The sequence below is a fragment of the Hippocampus guttulatus genome, chromosome 19 (genome assembly GCF_054856545.1).
Source record: "Hippocampus guttulatus isolate MCC_2025c chromosome 19, RoL_Hgut_1.0, whole genome shotgun sequence".
Taxonomy (NCBI): domain Eukaryota; kingdom Metazoa; phylum Chordata; class Actinopteri; order Syngnathiformes; family Syngnathidae; genus Hippocampus; species Hippocampus guttulatus.
Window position 1 is genome coordinate 8,940,710 of NC_141279.1, and position 21,517 is coordinate 8,962,226.

The 21,517-nt window shown below is 48.9% G+C and overlaps 4 protein-coding genes and 1 long non-coding RNA gene across 5 annotated transcripts in view; 2 read left to right on the forward strand and 3 right to left on the reverse strand.

Moving 5' to 3' along the window:
• lhpp (phospholysine phosphohistidine inorganic pyrophosphate phosphatase) overlaps positions 1 to 3,087 on the forward strand; it is a 47,780-nt gene extending 44,693 nt beyond the window's left edge. Inside the window, exon 10 of the transcript XR_015097456.1 lies at positions 2,941 to 3,087. The gene's annotated coding sequence lies outside the window, so the exon portion shown is untranslated. The remainder of the gene's footprint in view (positions 1 to 2,940) is intronic.
• fam53b (family with sequence similarity 53 member B) lies at positions 1,240 to 8,523 on the reverse strand. The gene is made up of 5 exons (XM_086099275.1): positions 8,352 to 8,523; positions 4,465 to 4,625; positions 4,049 to 4,103; positions 2,850 to 3,505; positions 1,240 to 1,938 (listed from the first exon to the last, which is right to left on the reverse strand). Exons 2-5 carry the CDS (start codon positions 4,549 to 4,551, stop codon positions 1,675 to 1,677), a joined length of 1,062 nt encoding a protein of 353 aa, XP_085955401.1. The 5' UTR covers positions 4,552 to 4,625; positions 8,352 to 8,523; the 3' UTR covers positions 1,240 to 1,674.
• A 1,873-nt stretch (positions 8,524 to 10,396) lies between these two features.
• hpdl (4-hydroxyphenylpyruvate dioxygenase-like) lies at positions 10,397 to 13,317 on the reverse strand. Its single transcript, XM_086099273.1, has 5 exons — positions 12,674 to 13,317; positions 12,208 to 12,374; positions 11,966 to 12,117; positions 11,248 to 11,366; positions 10,397 to 10,950 (listed from the first exon to the last, which is right to left on the reverse strand). Exons 1-5 carry the CDS (start codon positions 13,315 to 13,317, stop codon positions 10,761 to 10,763), a joined length of 1,272 nt encoding a protein of 423 aa, XP_085955399.1. The 3' UTR covers positions 10,397 to 10,760.
• A 59-nt stretch (positions 13,318 to 13,376) lies between these two features.
• Positions 13,377 to 18,713, forward strand: LOC147190132 (uncharacterized). Its single transcript, XM_086099277.1, has 7 exons — positions 13,377 to 13,983; positions 15,355 to 15,484; positions 15,553 to 16,027; positions 16,179 to 16,230; positions 16,327 to 17,955; positions 18,151 to 18,260; positions 18,330 to 18,713. The coding sequence occupies exons 5-7, from the start codon at positions 17,917 to 17,919 to the stop codon at positions 18,490 to 18,492; spliced, it is 312 nt and encodes a 103-aa protein (XP_085955403.1). The 5' UTR covers positions 13,377 to 13,983; positions 15,355 to 15,484; positions 15,553 to 16,027; positions 16,179 to 16,230; positions 16,327 to 17,916; the 3' UTR covers positions 18,493 to 18,713.
• A 458-nt stretch (positions 18,714 to 19,171) lies between these two features.
• On the reverse strand, positions 19,172 to 21,279 carry LOC147190133 (uncharacterized). The gene is made up of 3 exons (XR_015097458.1): positions 20,450 to 21,279; positions 20,250 to 20,379; positions 19,172 to 20,180 (listed from the first exon to the last, which is right to left on the reverse strand). It is a non-coding gene; the product is annotated as an uncharacterized LOC147190133 (long non-coding RNA).
• Between the last annotated feature and the right edge of the window lie 238 nt (positions 21,280 to 21,517).

Genomic DNA, 21,517 nt, shown 5'->3' on the forward strand with positions numbered 1-21,517 from the left:
GGATGTCAACTAAACTCTGCACACCTGCACTGGACCATGGGCAATCTTTTGAGCACCGGCGTACCGATACTTCGCGTGCAAGTATGGGGAGAGCATGAAACCTCCGCACATGGAAGGTCAGGGCCCAGATCTATACCCTGAAACTCAGAATTCTGTGGCCGATGTGCAAACTGTTTTTGCCCACCTTGCTGCTCCCCTTCGATATTCCCTCCGTTATGACAATGTGGATAGGGAGCATGGTGGAAGTCATTTGTAATTTTGTGCCAAGAATTTGACATTTTATTTGAAGGCTGTGTTTCCCCAACCTAACTACAGCTCATAGTTGACTGAAGACTTTGCGGTGCGCTTCGACAAGAAAGCGTTTGACTTGTAGATTTGACTACATGAGCACGATCTGAGTCAGAGTGAGTGGAGGGCCAACTGTCATGTGATAAGGCCGCGTGTGCCCCGCCCCCAATGAACACTTCACTACCATTTTATTGTTAAGGGGTGGTTGCGGAACCCCCCCCCCCCCCGCCCCTCCCTCCATCCTCCCTTTGCACCGTTATCTCCTATTAGAACATGGTCTCCTTCCCCTTGCTGCAACACGGCTGATTAAAGGGCCGGCCGACAAGGCGCAGGATGTTTCAGGCGGCCGTACAAGGTTTCCGTTCTGAAAGAAGAATTTAAGTCTTAGTGCATGGCAGGGTTTTGTAACACAATGGGGAACTTGTACGTCACTGTATCGTTATATGATGACTGACACGTTTGATCAGAATGTGCAATCTGGAATGAATTACGGAGTGAAGCGTTTTGTTGTTATTGGGGGGCTTGCGTGGCGGGTCGGTGCAAGGTTAGCAAGCGGGGCTGACACATGGCCCACATAACACAAGCGCCTCGCACGTCACCGGGCTCCTCGCAAGAAAAAAAAAAGACCCTTTTGTTTGCCCCTTGCAGAGAAGGCCGCGTGGGATGAGGGGTGCGGGGGGGGGGGCATCTCAGCTTAGCTCCGTCACTCCAGCCGCAATTATCACCCCGGACATCATTCTTGTTCGTTCGGTCGGCTTCACAAACACAGATTCATCAAGTGCGCCGTAGCTTGTCTTTAATTAGGTCAGTTTGCATGGTGGCATTAAATACAAAATCGCTTTTTAAAACTTCAGTTGCTCTCCCGCAGAGGCCCCAGCTTGGCTCCGATACGTTTGTATTTTTAACTACCGGTCGCTAAAGAAAAAAAGTGGAGGAAAACACGCACGAGGGCACGTTTGAAACTTTTTATTCATATAGAAATACGCTCGTGTTTTTACATCACCTTGTAGTCACACATCGTTAAAATATTAATGCGATTAGCGTCAGAACGGATCTTGCATCGATCTTGGAGCGAAGCCACGTTTCCCTTTTGTGGGTTGAGTCATTTCCCGTGTGTGCATTTCTGTGCTTTGGGTCATCCAACTTGCCCGCTTCTGGGAATCTGTACAAACCTGCTGCAAATTCTCTCCAAACGCTAACATAGCGATGAAGGGTTAGCGGCAAAAATTGTTAAGACGAATAATTTCACAGAGTTGACGCTTCCTGATTGCCTTGTCTCCTGAGACACATTTGGAACCCCCTGCCGACTGGGGTGGGCTTAAGACTACTGCCTCCAAAAATGAGTGCATAACAACTTCCTTTGTCTGTAAGACTTTCAAGTCGGTCTCAATTCCTCTCGATCTGCTCAATGTCCAGCTCTCCTCCGAGCAGATGGCCGTCCTTCCCGGTGCTACCAAGGCCCGTCCACGGGGGCAGCTTATCTTTGCGGTACGTGGAGATCCGCTCCACCTCCTGGATGTTGAGACCAGGCGGCTCGTGCTGCGTCGTAGGCGGAACGTCGTCCGAAGCGTTGTTGGCGGAGGAATCCTCGCTGCGTCTACGCTGGCCTGAGATTCCATGGCAGCTGAGGCTGTGGAAGTTTGGAAGTTTCTGCAAAGATGGATGGAAAACAGGAACCGCCTTTGTGAAATGATTCGGCACGGACCCCTTGTACATTACAGCTAATAGCCTAATGAATTTCATGTTCGTGGTGCACTTCCATGGGAATGAGTACGAGTCATTATTAGTGTCATTAAGTTTATGCATAGATGAAGCATGCTGATTGTTCAGCGCTCTTTTCTAGCGGGCTTCGCACAATGACTGCATACAGTACATGCAGGAGAACCTTCAAAGGACCTCGAGTAGAACGGATGCCAGGATCCTGACAGCTGAACACTCGGAGCGAGAAGCTTTGCCCGCACTGGGATGATCCAATCTTTACGCTTTAATGCGGAGAAGACTGAACAGCTGCCCCGCGCCCGAGCGCGGCGGACAAAGGAGCCCAGAAAGCCCCTCGATGGCTTACGTAAGCAGCGAACAGGCGTGCTGGAGACTTGAGTGTGAGCCCCCCCCCCAACCCCACTTTCCTGAAAGAACCTCCATCACCCCGCGCTGGTGAAACCTCGACCAGTCTCATCATCTGCTCTGACCTTGACTGGCAGCCCACAGACGCTGATCAATTATATCGCCGAGCCCGCCCTGGCCTGTTGCAGTGATTACCCCCCCCCCCCCCCCCCCCACTGCCACCACCACCACCCGCCTGCTCTAGCTGAATTCACCCCCAATCAATACCCCTTTACAACCACGCCCCGCTACTGTGACCTCTGCCGCAGCTGTTTCGGTCCCTGACATTGACGGGTAAATGACACACTGCCTCAGTCAGTGGGCCAGCCAGCACTGCGAAGCGCAGTTAAGTCGGTCACGACCCAGTGTGCAGGGTTCTGGAACTTGTTTTGAGGAGTTGCCAACTCCCTGGAACGAGTATGGCCGCAATTCCACATGTTTTACTTGTTAACACCAACCTGGGTCATCTTTGCCAGGTCCAGCGAGGGCCTTTGCATGTCATCCGGCCTCCGGCGCTTGACACCGATTTTCTTGTCATTGAGGACACAGGGCTGTGAGCAGCTGCGGGCTAGACCCCCCGGCCCTCCTCGGCGCTCCGGTTCAGGGGTGGAGTCGGGCGAGCTGACGGGCGAAGGGCCGCGGAGCTCGGGGATCCGTTCGTTGGAGCGGCAGAGCGGCCGGGCCAGGGCGGCGGGCAGGCTGAGGCTGAGGCTGATGCTGGCGCTCCGCCGGATGGCCGGGAAGCCCGTCGGAGTGATTCCGCCGCGACGGACGCTCCCGCCGCTGTGGCACCTCCTCTTTTCCACGGCCGTCCACACTCTGGATCCTTGAGGTCGCCAGGTGGAGCGGTGCAGCTCGTCGGAGCAGGAGAGGGACCGGCATTGACGTTTGCTGGGCGGCGCCGCCGCCGCCGGCGATGACGCGGAGGCCTCGGTCAGGCTGAGGTCCTGCAGGAGGCTGCTGATGGCGCTGGACGTGCAGCCCACATCCCAGCCCCATTGGGAGGTGTTCCGGTGCACTTCAGGCAGGATGTCCCAGAGGCTCTCCAGGCTCGTGCCAACCTGACTCTGCGCCGCGGCGCGGCCGTGTGCCACTTCGCACCATCCCCTGGTATCTGCAAACACGTTGGCCACACACAATTTCTTTCTGAATGGATTCTCACCTGTAAACTTGTCCAAACACCGAGATGTCATGATTCTCATAGCTAATAGTGGTGCCAAGCTCATTTCCCGTCAAAACCTGACTTGTGAATCCTGATTCGAATGATTCACCCATGTGATTGAGGAACCGAGCAACTCTTAAGGCCTCGTGAAGACTTTTCTTTGGCAACATTTACTCCTTTGGTATTAATCAATGACCGGGGCTGCAGAGTAGCACTTCCTGTTCTCTCTCAAAACCATGAGTTCGACAAGAGCCCGGTTAATTGCGTCTCGTGATGCTGCACAATCAGTGGGATGTATGAATGACTTGTGCCGTTTAGTCATGTGATTGAGTGCGACACAAGTAGCTTGCTCACCAGGGGACGTTCGGTCATTTCTCAGGAGTCATGTGGTGGAAAATAGCGCACCGTAAACGTGCATTCATTTTGTCTGTCCTTAACCCTCACCAGCATTGTCTTTTCTCAGCTCGTCAACGCATATTCGTCTTTCTTTCTTACCCGTGAGTTCACGAGAGAAGAGAGCGGTCCCCTGGCTCATGGTCTCGCTCTGGAACTGTGGAAATAAGAGCAGAATAATCATGCCGGCGTCTTGACTTCATTTTCTTGTGGCCCAGAGGGCAGGACGGAATTCTTCTACCCCTCCACCTACGTGATTTACAAAATGAGTCAGAGTGGCGGACGCTGAACGACTCTATTGTGCCTGCGAGTGGAGTAAATGGAGAGCGGGTGACAGAAACACCGCGGTGAGATCTGGCGGAGGATGATAATGAGCCATGATGCAATTCAATGTAACGGCAACAAAAGCCTCTCATGTTCTCAATTTCAGTTCCGTCCCACCATCTTGCCTGACCAGTTTCCGGTGGATGTCGAAATTCGAGCTGGAATTCAAGTTCACACAGTGAGCGCTCACTCACCGAGCCCAAATGTGTGCTTTTCGACGTTACATTTTCGCCGCCCTTTTCCGGCCTCTTCTTGCAAATGATCACCATTGCGACGCGCATCCCAGTCCTGAGCCGTTTTGGAGTGAGTCAGTCAAGCGGGCCATGGCGAATCTTCACTCCTCGGGCCGCCGATCCTGATGGGAGAGACGCGCACAGTTGAGTGTTTTTGCCGAGCATCTTTTCCCATGCGGATGTGCTAACGCACTCGAGCTTTTGTCTCATTAGGAAAAATCAGTTCGTGCGACATTTGTTTTGTTGTCACACTACTAAACGGACGATTCATAGCCGTTCAAACGAGGCAGGAGAGAAAGTTATCCACAGGGTCAAAGTTGTGTAATTGAATCCTCAGAGTGTTTGGGGGGGGGGGGGTGGCCAGGAATAGCCGACCTTGCGGTTATCCACACAACCTTCCTGGTGGTGGAGGATGCAAGTATCCCGAGTACCACAGAGCCAAGTGGCTTCGGCGAGGCTGGATGGATGACATGGAAAATCTGTGTAGCATTAGCTTGTAGCATCAGTCCAAGTTCCCCCCCCCAATACTATATGGGGATGCCAATGGTTGTTTATGTTCACACCCTGTGATTGATTGGCATCTAGTTCAGGGTGTGGATGGATGTGAAATAATACAATTGTAATGATCATACCGTTTATTATCTATTTGAATTATGACTGCATTTGTTCAAGTGTAATACGAATGATCGCAACTTGATCTTGTCAGCAAAGATCAGGCTTAATATTGTTTCAAAAATGATTTGCTTTAATGCATGCTACCATTTCAATTGACTGTGCCCAAAGAAAGATAACGTTAAATTAAAAAGTATGAAGACGTGATTAAAAATATAATAGATACAACATAAGAATTCATTTTCCCCATTCACTACTTAATGTAGTCTTCTACAAATATAAAACAAACCCAAACATGGAGATCTACTAAAAGTGTTGGGCTTCAGACACTTCCCGTGCGGTGCTTCCAAGGGGGCCGCAAAATCTGATACACCCCAATTAGAGCGGCTTGTCCATACATTGGCTAGACTGTAATCCCCCAGCCAACAAACATTACATCAGGATTTGGGTCTTGACTGACAATTAGCGCTAATGCTAATCCATGCTATAACCCCTAGACAGCTGGTTAAAAAAAATAATAAAAATACAAAAACATTTTAAAGCTCAATCAACTCGTTGAAATGTAAATTGCGGCCGGCGTTGCGTCTTCCCTTGCAAGCGACTTACAATGTCCTTCACGTAACATCAGTTGAGGCTTCACACGTTCAAACAGTTTATGATCAGCAGATATTTGCTTTCGTGCAAATAGCGAGGGTTCACTGCATCATAAAGTCTGTTTCGCCGAAAGTGAAAGGAACACCGCGTGACTTAGGTGGAAAGCACCTCACAAAGACGTTCACTAGTATGCGAGTACCGCTCGTGGCGTACTGCTTGTAGCTTGCCATGTTGTCTTGTGTCCTAACATGTGGAAGGGTGTGTTGTGACAAAGCACGTCAAAAAAGGAAACACCTAATTGACGGTTGGAACCAGTTTTTTTTTTCCTGATGCCTAATCGCTGTGGTAATTTACCCAAAGGCCAAACTTTTTCTTCCTTGTTATTAATTAAAGGGCAGGTGCCAGGATGACGGGACTCAAAGCAAACATACCAAAGTAGGGTACGTTCACTTCTGTCCATTTATGAATGAAATGAACTCAGCAGAGTGGGAGGGGTCACGGGGGTGGGCCGGGGGTCTCGTCCAGCTTGCAGCTGCCCGCTTACCATAAACACAAAGACTCAGCATGGCTGCCAAGCAGAGGCGCGCTCCCAAGGGGGCCCGCTGTTTAATTATTCCCCACCTCCAGACACACATAATCGCGGCAACTGTACACACTAGCGCAGGAGCAATTAAGGGCAAACAATTGAAAACACAAACATCCTCCGAGCCGCACCGCACGGGAACGTGTCAGAAGCGCGCTCGCCTCTTTCACACGGAGATCCTGTAAATTTGCCCCGTCAGAGCAGACCCCCAAATGTAGCTGCTTAAGAACCGGCTTAACACAAGACATCAGATTCTCAGATTACTGTTTCTAGTTCTTTCCAAGAACAGGTTTCCTGTTATCCAATTCCTATAAATTGTTTTGCTTACCTTACAATTCCGCAAGAAGCACATCCCACGCAAGAAGCGCATTTTTGGTACAGATCCATTTCAACATGACGCTACCGACATTGGGACTGTTGCGTGTCGGTATCTTTCATGCGGAACAGTGCGGAAGGGGAAACGCTAGCTTTGCTTGTTACCCCGCTGATACTGCATCATCACGTAGGGCAGTAACTTTTCCACTAAAACGGTACTGTACAAGCAGAGCCACACCATGTACGCTTCTTACGTTCGTACATCATGTGCAGAATCATACGGCAAGACCACTGCAACTCTTTAGAAAGAACTCTCCGGTTTGTCCCTGCGGCAACCACAACCACCAGTTCCCCCAACAGCCGAGATCCCCCCCACAAAAGTCGAATTGAGTTTGGCAAAGAAAATTGGCATGGCGAGCGCCCACAGAATGTTACACGCAGGCTACAGAGCAAACACGAGGTTCTGTCGCCATCCGCTCGGAAATGGATCTACTGTGCTTGTTAAAAAAAAGGTCAAATGTGTAGTGGAAGTGTAATATTTTCCACATGTATTGTCACATCATGGGGTGTCTTTGAGCCCCACCGTGACTGAATAACTGACGGCAGCGCGTGTTTCACGTTTTGGTTATGGTGTGCTCGTAAGACAACCACATTTGAGGGTAACGGTCCTCCCTTACTTTGACACGTTTTTAAATGCTCCCTACGTCAAGAGACACCATTAGCATGCTAAGATGGTTCTAAACTTTAAATTAATTCTCTTATGGCAATGTTTGAAAACCCTGGATTAGACCAAACTTTATCAACCAATCCGTAGTAATATATCTGACTTACGACAACGTGTCCGGATTTATAACGTAGTAAATAACAGTTCATATAACTACTTTTTTTCCCATTTTTCCCCTATTAAAAACATCTGTATTCCATGTTGGTTCCCCTCAGCATAGGCCATTATCAGAGTATGACACCATGATAACCATGAGCAAAAATATCACAATTTCACGGTATTGCAATTGCAGTTCTAAAATGTATTGCTTGGAAATGGTTTGGTAAATAATTTTTTCCATTGAACCAAAAAGCTATTTAAAAAAACAACAACAACAACTAAGAGAACATTTGGTGTATTCGTGACCGTACAAAGATGTTTTTTTCCGGAATAAAATCCAAATATAGTATAAAAACCAAAACGAACTTATTTCTCAGAAAAAAATGACTAATTGCTGCGGGATGGAACATTTTGGATTGTTACAACCGCAGTAGATTTGTACGGTCTTGAGACCCGCCCAAGTGATTTTGCGGTCCGCACGCACACGCGGACACCACACACCCCCACCCTCAGGTGGATGCCTGGGCCCCACTCGCCCCACCCCTTTGCACGCCACTGCGCCCCCATGTGGGATCTCAACTTTATCTTATCAAATTCATAACAGGGTACGCTTGAACTTACATCAAGTGAAATTGGAATACGTCGTTTTTTTAAAAAAAAAACTTCAGTGGAGACAATTCGCGTGAAAGAAAAAAACATGTCGTTGAATGTGTGCAAATTATTAAAAGAAATATACACCACAGACAAAAGATAGATGAACATGGTCGAGGAAAACGTTTTCAGAGCCATAAAGTTATTTGACTAACAATCACCATCCGTGACGACTGAAGAGCATGTTAAAGCGCTCTAACAAGTTAGTAAACACATTTCGTATTTCTGACTGTTTTGACGTAGTCAAAGCTTGAGACGGACTAACATTACCTTCTAGCTGCTTTTCAGTGTAGCCGGATCATGTTGGCATCTGATGTGCTTTTTCTGAAGCAAACGAACAAAAACAGAAAGCCAGCGTTAGACGCGCAGCCAGTAATTCGCTGAGGAGTAGTGTAAAGTGCAACATTTACTCAAGTCCAACGCTCTACTGTCCAACATTGCTAGTGACGTCACATAGTGGACGAGACCATTCGCGAACAGCCTGGAGGGGCGTCGCAAGACGTTCCCACCGCTAAACTCGACATGTGAACAGCAATGCGTTTGTTCATCGTCATACATTCATGCAATTTTAACTTTTCTAAATGAAACACTCATATTTCCAACGCTGTTGAAAAGTCAAAGCGTATATTAAAATAATGTTCCTTGAACTTAATGGATCGATCCGGACGTGCTGTAATGAAAAGTAATCTGTTTTGCACGCGCACACGCACGTACACCAAAGTGCTTCCACAAAATCAAACTTGAAACCTGATAACTTTACCATACCAATGTGAACCAGAGGGGGTAATACTGAGATCTGTCTTTCTTAAACTCGAATAATAACGGGTCTGTCATAGAAAAAAAAAGAAGAAATACATTTATGGCAAACAGATGTCCAGGAAGTGACCTTTGACATTGTTCTACCGACATCATATAGTCTTTAAGTAAGAATATTCTCACTGTACAAACTGGCTGTTGTTTCAAATGTTTTTGGAAGTAGATTTCATCCATAATACTATGGGGTACAAGCACCAGTCATTCAATTTGATACAATTTTCATTTTTGATCGACACTGGCAGGGAAGTATTCTTTTTGCAATAATGCTTCACTAACAGCATAATTTCCCAAGTCATCTTTAACTTTAAAAAAATGTTGAAAGATGGACATATTCCATTTTTAAGGTAAGAGTTATTTTAAGCAGTTTTAATAACGGTTGTGGTGAATTTTTTTCCATGTATTTTTCCATACTAAATTTAAAGAAAGTTTGTTAAAATATGCATCAAGGTGGCACGGTGACCTACACATGGCACATCCGCCTCACAATGTACAGATCATGCGCTCGATTCTGATGTTAAACTTAAAAAGCACATCTTCAACCTGAGTCTGAAGCTTGTCAGAATTCCACAGCTGTGGAAAACGTCGTGCCTGGTCCCAGTGCCTAAGACCTCCCCACCCGAAGGAGCTCAACAGCTACGGACCGGTGGCGCTGACGTTTCACCTGATGAAGACGCTGGAGAGACTCGTCCTCGCCTACCTGCGACCCCTGGTGAGCTCGTCACTGGACCCGCTGCAGTTTGCCTATCAGCCCGGCATTGGCTCATTTTGAAACGGTGGGTACTGAGGCACACCCCTGGGTGAAACCCTTTCGGTCATCAAGGAGTTACATCTGTTAAGTGTCACTAATCCCCCCCGCCCCTCCATCTGCCCCCTTCTAGACTGTCTGCCTTTTGTGTTAAAGGGCAGACAGGATTTGTGCTTGCTTGAGGGGGGATGGTGGGGGGGTTCCAAATATCTTTGAATGTTTTGTTTCACACTTGTATTGTGTTTATTCAGCTCATAGGGGGCGGTGTCTACTCATCAGAAATAGACTGCGAGTTCAGGAAGCTTGTGATTTATGGCCTTAGGACAAGTGTACACCACCTGTAGCTCTGACAGCTGGCTCACATACTCTTGTCACAGGACCTGATCTGTCTCCCCCTTGATGAACAGTTTGTCCTCCTCCACTCCACAAAGGGGGGGGGGGGTTCGACACACATTGTACAACTAATGTATTTTTTGAGTGTGTAGGAGTCCAGTGTTCTACAGTAACATATTTGAACACAAACAGTGGAGCAAGACATGTCGAGAGACAAACTCTACTCACAAGCAAATATTTTTTTACCCTCTGAAAAAAAATGACTTATGTTTGCAGCTTAGTCAATTATGAAGCTTTTTGTGTGTGTTATATGGCTACTTCCATGTACTGTGTGTGTATAATATATATATTTTTATTGGCAAGTAAATAAGTGGCTGTTTAAAACGGATTAATTTTCAGAAATGCAAGAGGTCACACAGTGTCTCGTAGAGGTTTTATAAAACCAGCACATGGAAAACGAACAGTAGTTTAGAAAAACGCCCGCACCGAAGAAGAACACGTCTAATTTGTATTTTGGAGAAGCATGTACACTAACAGGAAGTGTATTTTGCTCCTAACAATTGATTTCGATCCGTAATGCAACACGGTCCCACGGAATAAATATGTCAATACATTAATTTACAACATTCTACTTCAAAAGCGATCCTTATGCATTGCTTGAAAACCCCGCAAAAATACCCGAACAAAAAAATATATTTTTTTCCTTCTGTGCTCTCTCTTTCATAGGTGTGCCCTGTTGCTAGACATTCAAAAAAATCCCTTCCGCTGTGCATGCTTCAAAGTTCTTAACGTGGCTGTTGCGGGGCGGTTTCCTGAGCGCCCGCCAGCTTCTCGTCATCCATGTACACCTGAACCGACCTCCAAAGGGCCTGGACGTTGCCCTCGCCAAAGCCGCTCGACCCCCGGCGCTGGATCAGCTCCAGGAAGAAGGTGTCCTCGGCAAAGAGTGGCTTGGTGAACACCTGCAGGAGGTACCTGGGGAGGGGACGTTAAGCTTGAGGACTGTTTGCTTGCCGAAAGGAGATACAGTAGTGCTGGACGATGTGGCCTGAGAATAAAATAGTGACTGCTGGTCACCATGTTGGCGATCCCTGGTGTAAGCAGCTTTGAGCTACCCGACCGACTTAGGGGGGAAAAAAGTGTGAGGGGGGGAAAAAGAAACACCTGTCCAAAAACTTCGATAATCGATCGATTATCGAAGTTTTTAAAAGATCGATAATATTTGATTAATTGGCCAGCCCTAATATGAGATCAAATAAGATGATGGATCACCTCTGTGACTCGCGGGCCGACGAGGCCTGCATCTGTGGGTCGGCGTCCAGAAGAACGCCGTGCTGCGCCAACTTCTGGGCGTCCTGTCCCGCGTCCTCAATCTCTCGCAGTTTTCCCAACTGGTCATGCACAAGTTTTAAAAGACAAAAGGTGACGAGGACTTAGTGAAGAGAATTAGTTGCCCAACAAGGAACAGGGATTTATTACAGAATTCAACTCCCCACCCCCCCTACAATAAATCCTTTGGATCATTTATATGATGGGATTTTACTGTGTTGTATTGCTTTTATCACACTGTTTAGTATTTGTTTATACATGTATGAGCACTTAACTGTTCCTATAGCGCTAATACATATAATCGTCATGCAAACGTAATTCGGCATGCGTTGGTTTACCTTCCTATACTGTATCAACAGTCATACATGTGGTATTTGTCTATCAAACAAGCATAAAAAAAAACAGACTCGTGTACCTCAAGTGTCTATTCCATGAGCACTTCTATTTGTTCTGAGTATTATATGTTTTAGCACTGTAGGAACATTTTACACACTGGAGAAACGATGTCTTGCAGCTGGCCTGGGAACGCGTCAAAATCCCCCGGGAAGAGCTGGAATAAGTGCCTGGGGGGGAGGGAAGTTTGAGCTTCCCTGCTTAAATTGTTGCCCCCGGTCGAAAATGGATGGAACAGTACATTTCGCCTGTTGGTGTTTATGCAAACCTCAGTGTAGTAGGCAGGCGGTGGAGAGAAGAAGCGTACGCCGGCATCAGCCATGTTGCGCACCGCTTCCACGATGTCGCCTGTGTACAGTCCAATGTGCTGGACCCCCGCCACCTGGTGCTCCTCCAAAAAAGTGTTCACCTGGTTACTGCCTGCAGGGAAGCACAAGATCGCATTGACATTCAAGAACATTTAATCAATCTTACTCGCCGTGTCAATATTTGCTCAGCTTTTGTCGCCACCTTGATCGGGCAGCGATTCGGCGAGGACAAACTTGCACCCGGGCTCGTTTTGCCATGCGCCGGGCAGCGACAGGCCCGACTCGCCGCATTTCCAGTACTCCATGGCGGAGAGGCGGAGGCCGATGCCCTTCTGGTTGATGACAAAGCCGCTGTCTGCTTCGTCATTTCTGCCAAGATGCCACGCACACATCATTGACATTGCATCAACTGGGAGGGAGACGCAACCAAACGCCGCTGAACACGTGCACTTTTTGGTGTTGTGTCAGTCATTTTAGGGACCAGTGGACGACCGTCCAGTAAGAGCAAACGTAGATGAAGCAAGATGTGGCATGGCTGCCATTAAGCCAGGATACAGTGATGCATTCAGGTTCACGTTTCATTTGTTCTGTGACTACATTTGGAAGTAAAAAGACTTCATCAAATTAACTCAAGTCTAATTGAAACTAATCCATTTAGGACGTCTTACCGATGGATGAAGAACCTCTGGAAGCCAAATAGTTGTTGGTACCAACTCAGGACTTTCTGGCTGGTACCGGTGGCGCACGCGTAAGTGATGTGGTCCACGTGAGTGACAGCCTCAGGGCGGTGCTGCTTCTCTTGGTCGCCTTCCGTCACCAGGAAGCCGGGCAAAAAGCTTCCCAGGTACTCGCTCTTGTCGATCAACGTGTGGCACACGTTTCCCACCACGGAGCGCAGCACGGCGTAGGTGACCTGGCCCTGGTGGTCCCGCACGGTGGTGGGCGGCACCGGGAAGCTGCAGCCCATCCGCCGAAGAGCCTCGTACGAGCGGTGAACGTCGTCCACCTCGAAGCACACGTTGCACGCCGTGTCTACCGGGTGGTGCGACGCGACGTCGTAAAGGCACCCCGCCGCTTGGTGATGCTCCGGCGGCTGCGGCTCGACGTTGAGCCAGCCGCAGTCTCCTCGGTTCGCCCTCTCGTTGACGACAAACACGGCGGATCCGGTCCTGAAGGCGAGCTGCCGGGTCCTCTCCGTCAGCCTGGTCGCGAACAGTTTGAACTTGAATTTGTTACTGAAGTCGTTGGCCAGTTTGTCCACATTGGAGACGTGCAGAGAAATGTGGTGCATCCGTCTCACGTAGGCCGCCATGTCGCTTGTGGAAAGTCACCACTGGGCGCGTCCGTATCATGCCAGTTTAACTTGTGCTTTCTCGCGCTCTCGCTCTCTTTCTTTTTTTTCTCTCTCGCTCTCTCTCTCTCCCCCTCTCTCGCTCTCTCTTTTTTGTTAACGCTTACTTCTCCAATCTATGTATGATATTTATGAGGTCATCTCAGATTTGTGACACCCGTCTAAACAGGACATGCGGTTATTGAACTTTCCACATGAATTTATCTGTATACATGGTGCGCCTTAAACATTTATTAATTTCGAATGCATTTAAAGAGTCTCACTGACGATTTGCGAGGCGTAAACGTGCATGCAAATGCATCGTTATGCTGTTTAACCCACAGGTATCAAACTCCGGCCCTGGAGGGCCGCTGTCCTGCATGTTTTCCAAGTCTCCCTGTTGCAACACACCCGATTCAAATGATCGCATCATCAGCAAGCTCTGCGGAAGCTTGATTTTGAACCTGTTCATTTGAATCAGAAGTGCAACAGCACATGCTACATCTGAGGTCCAGCGGTACCTGGCAGAGGGGAATATTGTACGCAGTCAAGACCCTCTGTTATATTGGAAGAGCCAACGCACTACTTTTCCAAAGCTCTCCCACGTCGCAAAGGAGTTCCTCTGTACGGCGGCATCATCAGTGCCAGGTGAGCGTGTGTTCTCCACAGCAGGGGAAATGGCATGCAAGGAACGCAACAGACTAAAAATCTGAAACACTGGAGCAACTTATTCTGAAAAAAAGATGTTTGAAGACGAAGCCCACCAGCATCCTCATTCACATAATTTTCACATGATTCAAACAGAATGAATCATACAATATGAATGTATTGATGTCAATTATATTGGATACACTTTGTCATCAAATCAGTCTGTTAAATGGGTTGCCTGCAGGGATTTTGACAGTCCAGCAGGTGTCAGTGGTCAGCGACACAGGATACACACAGTGCGTCATCGTGTCAACACGCTTCATGCCGCCTCATGGACCCATCACGAGAAAATTGTTGGAGTTTTCCATGATCCTGTGGAAGGGCGTGTGGCGCAGCGGGTGGACGAGGACGAGCGGAGGCTGTCAAAGTTGAGAAACAAGTCGTATTTTACGCCATGTTAATCACTGGGGCCGAAAGTCGAGCAATTTCCGGGGTAAGCCAAAGCAGTCACCCTGGCGGGTCAACGGGTGGCGCTCGTGTGCAAAACACCGTGGAACAAGCAGCGGTAGAAGAAGGTTGGCTCGGATTGGCCGACGTGACGTCAGGCTAGCAAATGAATTGGAGTCAGGTGTGCAGAGGGGAAGAAATCGAGCGCGGTGCACAGCTGCGGCAAGATGGCGGCCGAGCGAGCACACGAGCAAATGTTTGTCGCTTGTCGTCCTTTCCCACGATGTCCTTTTGTTTGTTGCCCGATTTGCAGCGTAGGAGGTTGGACTGCAGGACGCCACGACCCGTTCGCCTTTCCCTTGATGTAGTACATTGTGCTCTTCGTTTCTCTTGCCACGTTTTCAACTTTTTGCGAGGTTGTTTTAAAGTTGGCCAGCTTTTTTTTTTTTTTTTTTTGGTTTTGTTTTAAATTGTTGCAAATGACAAAACCATTGTCTTTGTGCTTGGGAATTGAACGATGAAAGGTTTTGGTTTGTTTGTTTGACCAAATGTTTGAACATTTTCTGACAGGTGGTACGCATTTATTTCTCCGATGCATATGTCTGGTTTGATGAAGTTTACTGTCTTGGTCAAAAATGTTTGGCTTTTTCCCCCCCTCAGCCAATATGAGGAAGCCCAATTGCATGTCTAAATTGCAGGTTATTCACCAATGTCCTTCGCTGTTCTATAAAAGTGAATCTTATTGTGGAAGCCTGTATCGTTTCACGAATGCACATTTTCAGCCCTTTCTGCTCCAAACACAGCCCAAAGTACATCTTTATCCGTCCACTTGCGGGAGGCAACAAGATCCATGAGGCGAGAGTAAGAGAACCAACGGTTTGAGCAGTGAAAAATGCAGAACCCGAGTGTTTTTATTTTTTGCAGTGTGAAGTCGCTATTTGGGGCAGGATGCGCCAGCGAATTAGAGCAGCATGAAGACGAGAGCCGGACAAAGGCAGTCTGCGTGCTTTGGAGGGTGGAAGAGGGGCCCGATGAATTGGAAGAGCGTGCAGAGGTGACAAAACGCATGGCAATTGAATTAACGAGGGGCACCTGCAAAAATGTTTGACTTTTGGGTTGCAGGGCTCACATGGAGCTGAATGGGATGAGAACAAGGAGCAGTTCAACAAACGAAGCAAGCGGCGCACCGATGAGCATCATCCGTCCACCGGCTGCCTGAAAATGCTGAACAGGAGGGGCCAGAGTATTGAGCTTTGCGTTGTGCCTCGTGGTCGGCGTGGGTTGTCGATATCTGATGGGAACGGTGGCCGCGGCGGGTGGCGCGTTTGGAGCCGGCGGTGGAACCCGTGTCTTTATGGGGACTCGAGTGCTCTTGGGCAAGGCGTGTTGGAGATGGTCAGCTAGTCGTTTGGCTTGTCTGGGTCCAGAGCAACTTTGTGGTGCTTGTCAGTTGGGAAGCTGCTTTGTGGGCGACAGTGTAGGCAGGGCTGCAGGAAGGACTCTGTCATACCGTCAAGGAAAACCATTTTGTCTGTGTTTCAGGGTCGCGCAGGCACCGGACCGCATGAGGGGAGTCGCAAGAGGATCTCGGCCCAGGGTAAGGAGTACGTCGCAAATTAGGTGACGGGCACGCCGCTAACATGAGTTTTCTTTTTCCAGTTGCGCGCGGTGGACAAAGCGTCAAACTGTCAAGTATGCGAAGCCGACAAACGTTATTTGCTGAATTGAGGTTATTTTTTTTCTTGAAGTGAAACAGTGGAGCCATCCAACTCGCCGCCTTCCTGTCCAGTTGAATCCCGGGTAATCTCCAGCCGCCACCTAAAATGCCTTGGCAGCGTCGCCGCCCCCCCCCCCCCCATTTTTTACCTGAATTTTTGTCTCGGATGGTGCTGGCAGAGATGGTCAGCATGGTGCGGCTGGATGTGCCCGTCGGCGACAACCTACGACACGGCATTTCGGCGGTTCTATCCTCGGCCGTCGAGTGGGTGGTCATCTCACTGCTGTACATAAGACGGACGAGCGGCCCAAGGTCCCAACAAAGAGGCTGATGGGGCGCTTCCGGCCTCGACGACTCCGACTCCCACTGACGCAGCCGTCTCACGCGCGCCCGATCGGCCGGCGGTGAGCCTGCGGTTGACTTCAGGCACGACGAGTCATGTGATTGTCTTTTGTTGTTGTTGTTCCGTCACTCTTAATTGGCCGACATTCTTACGCTGCAAGTCATGAAGGGAGAAAAATCCCTTCATGACTTGCAGCGTAAGAATCACCCAAGTGAAAAATGCGCTAGTGATGGGACTCTTTGACGACATTTGTGTTTTTGTGTATAGAGGTAAGATGTGGCCCAACCGAATTTGGGGTCGAAAATGTCAATCGTTGCTTCGGGGTCGGGTCGGGCTTCTCTCTCGCTGACTTTTTTAAAAATAAATGTACACTAAAACGATGTGCGAATACTAAACGAAGGAAGACTTGTTTTAAAGCAAACAATTTGGATAAAACGGAGAAGCCGCTGTAATGCAATTACGATTTAACTACTAAACGGGAGCGCAGACGGCCAGACGCTGAGCTTGCGCACGTGTCGCACCAAATTGCAGACAACGAAATTTGAAACTTTGATGTTAAATTTGGTTGAAATAAAACTATAGAAAAAATTTCATCTATTTATTTGAATGATTCAATTTAAAGCTTCGTGGGCTGCAGGATTTATCTGCATAATTAAGCAAATGCGCATCAGGATCTTTGTCTGTCCTCCTATTCTGTGTTTCAGCGTTATTTCGTTGCTAAAATTGGTCCATGATTTGAACCTTAAGAAGCTTTGCGTTTTTTCCTAAAAATACAAATAAAATGTGAAATTTCGGGCTCAGGCCTGCAAATCAAGTTCATTGCTCGGGCTCGAGATATATATATTTATATTTTTTATAAAGGACACGTCTTACCTCTACTTGTGTATGCAATTCATTTTAAGCTTTGCGTTTGCCATTTATTTATTTTTTGAAGCCAGCGTGACCCCTGTCCCCTTCCCGTCCAGAGCGGGGTCTGGAGAAATCAATTCCACGTGTGCAAGAACAAAAGTTTTCATCTCTTTGGGAGTCTCCGTGCGCCGTTTCCTGGTCTCTGTTGCTTCTCTGTCTGAGCCATCGGTTGTTTGTTTGCGTTCTTCTGCTCCAGTCACGTTTGCATCGTCCCGGTCCGTGATCCGATTCTCCCGTTGGCGGCGGTCCGACGTAGGTTTTGGCGATCCTTTTCCCGTTGTGGACACTTTGCAGGCGGGACGGGCGTCGCCGACCGAGCTGCGCGCACGCTTCGTTTGTTGCATTTCTATACTTGCAGGGGGAAAGGGGAGCCGTTTGGCACGCCAAAGAAGCGCAACGGGGGTGAGAGAGAAGAAAACCCCAAGCGGCCTGAAAGAGGAGCCGGACGAAAAGACCGGTCGAAAGGTGGCAAAACACTCACGCGGCGAAGAGATCAACAGGCGGCGCCGGTCTGACGATGGTCATCTTTGCAGGGCTCGGCCGGAGCCTTCTCGAGGCAACGATGCTTCCATTGTGTACTGTGAAGTATTTTCAGATGTTTATTTTTGAGGGGGCCGCGGGGGAAGATATAAGCCGTTTCTCGATGTTTTTGTCCTTGAATAAAAATGTGAAGTGACTTCAAGTGGTCGACCTTGCGCGTTGGGGAGGAAGTACATGTACACAGGCGGGTTTTTGTTTTGTCTTTTGGCAGTGCGAAATGGCAATGAAGCAGAGCAGGATGAAGATCAGACCCGGACTAAAGCCGTCTGTGGGCTTTGTCAGGTGGAAGAGGATCCTGATGAATCGGAAGAGCGTGCAGAGGTAACAAAACGCACTGCCATTTCATCAAGGGGCACCTGCAGAAATGTCTTTTTATTTTTGGCATTGCAGGCCTACGATGGAGCCGACTGGGGATGAGAAGGAGGAGCAGTTCCGCAAGCGGCGCACCGATGAGGATCATCCGTCCGCGGGCTGCCAGAGAATGCTGAATGGGAGGGGCCAGGGCATTGAGCTTTGGCGTGCCTCGTGGTCGGCGTGGGTTGTCAATATCTGATGGTAGCGGCGGGCGGCGCGTTTGGAGCCGGCGGTGGGACCCGTGTCTTTGTGGGGACTCGCCAAACCTACAAGGGAGAGTATGTCGACGTTGTACCGCTCGGGTGTTTGTCGCCGCCGCTCTCTCACTCACTCACTGGGTGTGCACTCACTAACGCGAATGCATGATGGGGACGTTGTCAGCCCCTCAACGACCAATTCAATAAAATATGTTTCAGCATCTTTGGTATTGTTGTCAATGACATGCACAAAACTCTCAACAAGTTGCGCAAATCTCAGTCGGTCGTCGGCGCAGCACGCGAACAGCAGTTGCAGCTTCCGGCGGCGGCAGCAGGCTTGTTGGAGGCGACGGCGAGGAGGATGGCAGCCGGACCCTTCTCAAGGCAGCAACGCGTCGGTTCGACATTGGATTTTTTGGATGGGGCGACCTGTCGGCTATTTCCGTTTGTTCTTGAACCAAAGTGACGAGGGCGGTCAAATGGTCTACTTTAAGCATTGGGGAGGGTGTACGCGTAACTTGGCCCGGTGAGGGAGGAAGCGGTTCGTGCGTCGACCTCACGGTGCAGGGGTGCAGGCTCCGACTCCGCCTCGGGGGCCCCCCGTGGCCGCGTGGATTTCCTCCGGGTACTCCGCTTTCGTCCCACATCCCCCCCCGACCCGGAAAAATCCCCCTTCGAGTTCTTCTGACTGCCGTACTGAGCAAGGGTCGTCGTTTTCCGAGCCAATTTGAACCAAACACGAGGACCGGCTTTTCTTGAGCGCGAGGCGTTCTGGCGTTTCTCGTTTTTAGCCTCCAAAAATACAAAACGTTTGTGCGCATGCAAAAACGCCACATGAGTGACCGACGGGCTGGACAGGTCACCGCTGGCCGAAAGGGTTCGCCGCGGGTTCGTTCACCTGAGATCCAGGGTTCGAATCCGGCAAGGGGAAATGCATTTGTGTTCACTGTACTGTACCGCACTAACCAATCAATGCTGCGCTGTGCTTGTCACTAACCCTAACAAATAATGCACAACGTGTATCACTGATCATAACCAAATGTCATGAGAAATGTAATCAACCTTTTATTCCTTCATGTTAACTAACCAACTTATATGTACATTTTTTTAAATACTTAATGATTTTAAAAATAAATATAGGCGTATTCAAAATGTGACTATTTGCTGGCGGGGTGAAACGTGGATTTGCGGAGCGTGCCTTGCCTTCTGTTCAGCATCGACAGCTGACCCTGAAAGAAAAAAACATTGTTAGCCTGACGCCACTCACGCATTTCTTGGCCGTGTGTTTAATGACATTTCGACCCTTCTTTCATCCAGCAAAACGAGCCTGCCTACACTGTCGCCCACAAAGCAGCTTCCCAACTGACAATCGCCACAAAGTTGCTCCGGATCCAGACAAGCCAAACAACTAGCTGACCATCTCCAACACGCCTTGCCAAAGAGCACTCGAGTCCCCACAAAGACACGGGTCCCACCGCCGGCTCCAAACGCGCCGCCCGCCACGGCCACCGTTACCATCAGATATCGACAACCCACGCCGACCACAAGGCACAACGCAAAGCTCAATACTCTGGCCCCTCCTGTTCAGCATTTCCAGGCAGCCCGTGGACAGATGATCCTCATCGGTGCGCCGCTCGCTTCGTTTGTTGAACTGCTCCTTGTTCTCATCCCATTCAGCTCCATGTGAGCCCTGCAACCCAAAAAGTCAAACATTTTTGCAGGTGCCCCTCGTTAATTCAATTGCCATGCGTTTCGTCACCTCCGCACGCTCTTCCAATTCATCGGGCCCCTCTTCCACCCTCCAAAGCACGCAGACTGCTTTTGTCCGGCTCTCGTCTTCATGCTGCTCTAATTCGCTGGCGCATCCTGCCCCAAATAGAGACTTCACACTGCAAAAAAACAAAATGAAAAACACTCGGGTTCTGTAGGTTTCACGACTCAAACCGTTGGTTCTCTTACTCTCGCCTCATGGATCTTGTTGCCTCTCGCAGCCCGCAAGTGGACGAATAAAGATGTACTTTGGGCTGTGTTTGGAGCAGAAAGGGCTGAAAATGTGCATTCGTGAAACGATTCAGGCTTCCACAATAAGATTCACTTTTATAGAACAGCGAAGGACATTGGTGAATAACCTGCAATTTAGACATGCAATTGGGCTTCCTCATATTGGCTGAGGGGGGGAAAAAAGCCAAACATTTTTGACCAAGACATTAAACTTCATCAAACCAGACATATGCATCGGAGAAATAAATGCGTACCACCTGTCAGAAAATGTTCAAACATTTGGTCAAACAAACAAACCAAAACCTTTCATCGTTCAATTCCCAAGCACAAAGACAATGGTTTTGTCATTTGCAACAATTTAAAACAAAACCAAAAAAAAAAGCTGGCCAACTTTAAAACAACCCCCCAAAAAGTTGAAAACGTGGCAAGAGAAACGAAGAGCACAATGTACTACATCAAGGGAAAGGCGAACGGGTCGTGGCGTCCTGCAGTCCAACCTCCTACGCTGCAAATCGGGCAACAAACAAAAGGACATCGTGGGAAAGGACGACAAGCGACAAACATTTGCTCGTGTGCTCGCTCGGCCGCCATCTTGCCGCAGCTGTGCACCGCGCTCGATTTCTGCCCCTCTGCACACCTGACTCCAATTCATTTGCTAGCCTGACGTCACGTCGGCCAATCCGAGCCAACCTTCTTCTACCGCTGCTTGTTCCACGGTGTTTTGCACACGAGCGCCACCCGTTGACCCGCCAGGGTGACTGCTTTGGCTTACCCCAGAAATTGCTTGACTTTCAGCGCCCCGAAAAATTAAGTGATTAACCTGGCATAAAGTACGACAAACTCGGCTCTCGTTACATATTCATCGTCTTCAGGCGCCACGTTTTCGCCCTTACCTGGTCAGTATGAGAAATGCTGTCAGGGACAACGTCTGGGAAATCCAAAATACTGGTCAACCCAAGTTCGAGCCCGGGTTTTGTCCGTAAGCAAAGCCACGATCGTTTCACTGGGATTTTTTTCCAGCATATC

Bases quoted from the DNA above. Each gene is read 5' to 3' on its own strand.
- LOC147190132 (XM_086099277.1), top strand. From the start codon at position 17,917: ATGGTCATCTTTGCAGGGCTCGGCCGGAGCCTTCTCGAG. The intron at 17,956-18,150 runs GCAACGATGCTT...GTCTTTTGGCAG, and splicing joins TCGGCCGGAGCCTTCTCGAG to TGCGAAATGGCAATGAAGCA. The intron at 18,261-18,329 runs GTAACAAAACGC...TTGGCATTGCAG, and splicing joins AATCGGAAGAGCGTGCAGAG to GCCTACGATGGAGCCGACTG.
- fam53b (XM_086099275.1), bottom strand. From the start codon at position 4,551: ATGCGCGTCGCAATGGTGATCATTTGCAAGAAGAGGCCGGAAAAGGGC. The intron at 4,104-4,464 runs GTGAGTGAGCGC...TTATTTCCACAG, and splicing joins AAAGCACACATTTGGGCTCG to TTCCAGAGCGAGACCATGAG. The intron at 1,939-2,849 runs GTTGGTGTTAAC...CCATCTTTGCAG, and splicing joins ACCTGGCAAAGATGACCCAG to AAACTTCCAAACTTCCACAG.
- hpdl (XM_086099273.1), bottom strand. From the start codon at position 13,317: ATGGCGGCCTACGTGAGACGGATGCACCACATTTCTCTGCACGTCTCC. The intron at 12,118-12,207 runs GTGGCGACAAAA...GCTTCCCTGCAG, and splicing joins CGAATCGCTGCCCGATCAAG to GCAGTAACCAGGTGAACACT. The intron at 10,951-11,247 runs GTGATCCATCAT...TCCCCTCCCCAG, and splicing joins TCGGCCCGCGAGTCACAGAG to GTACCTCCTGCAGGTGTTCA.